Raw genomic sequence first — 2,163 nt, 5'->3', positions numbered from 1 at the left:
GTCTAGAAAGGAGAAGAGAACGCTACATGATAATTCAGGCATAGAAACAGATAGAAGGAATAGCTGAAAACATCATGGAGTTAAAAATATCAGAAAGAGCAAGCAAAGGTAGATTAATAGTGCCCAAAACTATACCAGGAAAAATAAGGAAAGCACACAGGACATTAATCCACTACGCCCCAGCATCGATAATGCAGCATCTATTCAGTGCGTTGCCAGCTCATCTGAGGAATATATCAGGAGATATCTAAGCTGCATCCCAGACCATGCAAGATTGGAAGATACAAAATATACCTGAAGATGTACTAGCAACTCTCTGGTAGACATTAGAGGTGCCTCACACTGGGGACCTGGGGCAACCAGAACAAGATGTAAGGTCTGTAAGGTTAGAAGAAGAGGGGGGTTGAAATTCTCCCTTCAGTTCATCTTGCATAGACCTTGCAGGATATGAGTCAGTCTGCATGAATGAGGTGGTGCAGTGGATGTTGAAGGGTCTAGAGCTGTTGATGAGACGTCTCATCATTACTTAATAGTTGTTGCTTTGGAAGTTTTCCTTCTTCTTCTTCTTTTTCTTCTATTCATCATTTGTAGAGAAAATTCAAAGACTTCAAAGTCAAAATGTAATCGAATCTGGGGAATAGTTAATGTTCGGAATTGCTCTTCATAAGATAATCAGTGATAAATCTCTCTCTCTCTCTCTCTCTCTCTCTCTCTCTCTCTCTCTCTCTCTCTCTCTCTCTCTCAACATATGGGAGGGTGAGAATACGAATCTACGAAAATGTCTCATAATTTGGTATATGAAAGAAAGTGTATCATATAGAAACTAAAAATGTCCTCATCAACTTCATTATCATCTCTGTTTTCCCTCTTATGATGGCATCGCCATTTCTGTACACTAAAATGCATCTCTCTTCATTTTCCTTTATCCCTCAAAATCGAGGAGCAACGAAGCAGCTGACTCGCAAGTGGCACAAGGAAAGTCCTCCTATCACCCCCCGGTCGAGTGCTTGTTTGCAAAGCTTTTCTTAATTAATCATCTGGCCTTGATGACGCAACTGGCAACTGTAGCTACACACATTCCCAGCCTCTCAGTCATCCATCTGAACTCTGCCCTGATGCCAGAGAGACGACGTCCTTGAACAGTGGACTGAGTCACTGTCTGGCTGATGCGTCCTCTTGAGAACTGGGTATATAAAGACCCAGGGCTGCATCAGGTATACAGGCAGTCTGTGGGTTGCAGTAAAATGACTGCCATTACTATTGCCTTCCTCGCTGTTGTTCTAACAGCGAGTGAATTTGCCTACAGTCAGCTGTGGCAGGATATTTACGTCACAGAAGCAAGAATAGGTGGGATGTGTACTTTTAGAAGGATAATGTAGAAATTCATGTTCATGTTCAAACTCTTGTGAGACACTCCTCGGTGTCATTGTGTGTCAAGGGTGAGAACTGTATTCAATATTTGAAGAGCTGTTGCTATATCAACATTTTTATCAGGTTTGACTTTGATAGAAATGGAAATCATATGGACTTGAACCAATTCCATAGTTACCCTCCACAGTGAGATAATTTTGAAGTCCCAGCCTCTGTGTTGCTGCCTTTCTCAGTTTTGGCTGTGTCTTCTCTTCTTTGGGGGAATAAACATTCAAGTCTACTTCCTTCTGAGGCTATTACTCTCTGTCAGGGAATTTGTCAGAAAGGCAAATTGGAGACTGAATGTCATCTGGGTGACTGCAAGACCAACGCCTTCCTCTAGACTTGGTCTTCTCTCTCTCTCTCTCTCTCTCTCTCTCTCTCTCTCTCCTCTCTCTCTCTCTCTGCTCTGTTCTTCCATCCTCTGCCTCAGTTGATGTGGGAGGGAAGGAGGGAGTAGTCCTGCTTGAAGGCTGGTTTTGCCCCACTCAGAATTCTGGCTCCACCATGTGGCCTGCTTGGCTGCAGGGATTTTTCTAGACTACTTTACGGTAACCTTGAAGTTTCTTCTTGCTATAAACTCTCATCTTGGTGCACTGTTCTTATATTCATAGTTGATTATATCAATTGTTTTTATTTTATATATCAGGAAATTCTCTTTTAACTCATTATTTCAAGTTTTCTGTTACTCCAGAGCAGACGAAGGCTTCATATTTGATGACCTCCAGGAGAAAATGTGTTTGAAACAAGCAG

The 2,163-nt window shown here is 42.1% G+C and overlaps 1 protein-coding gene across 2 annotated transcripts in view; it reads left to right on the top strand.

Moving 5' to 3' along the window:
* Positions 1 to 1,224: 1,224 nt before the first annotated feature.
* The window catches only part of LOC135208998 (adhesion G protein-coupled receptor E2-like), an 8,303-nt gene continuing 7,364 nt past the window's right edge, over positions 1,225 to 2,163 (top strand). For both annotated transcript variants that reach the window (XM_064241539.1, XM_064241538.1), the window contains exon 1: positions 1,225 to 1,347. In XM_064241539.1, coding sequence (XP_064097609.1) covers positions 1,245 to 1,347 — 103 coding nt within the window. In that variant the 5' untranslated portion in view covers positions 1,225 to 1,244. The remainder of the gene's footprint in view (positions 1,348 to 2,163) is intronic.

This window comes from Macrobrachium nipponense, chromosome 37, assembly GCF_015104395.2.
Source record: "Macrobrachium nipponense isolate FS-2020 chromosome 37, ASM1510439v2, whole genome shotgun sequence".
Lineage (NCBI taxonomy): Eukaryota > Metazoa > Arthropoda > Malacostraca > Decapoda > Palaemonidae > Macrobrachium > Macrobrachium nipponense.
The sequence above is the reverse complement of the archived record's forward strand: the minus strand, read 5'-3'. Positions and strand labels throughout refer to the sequence as shown.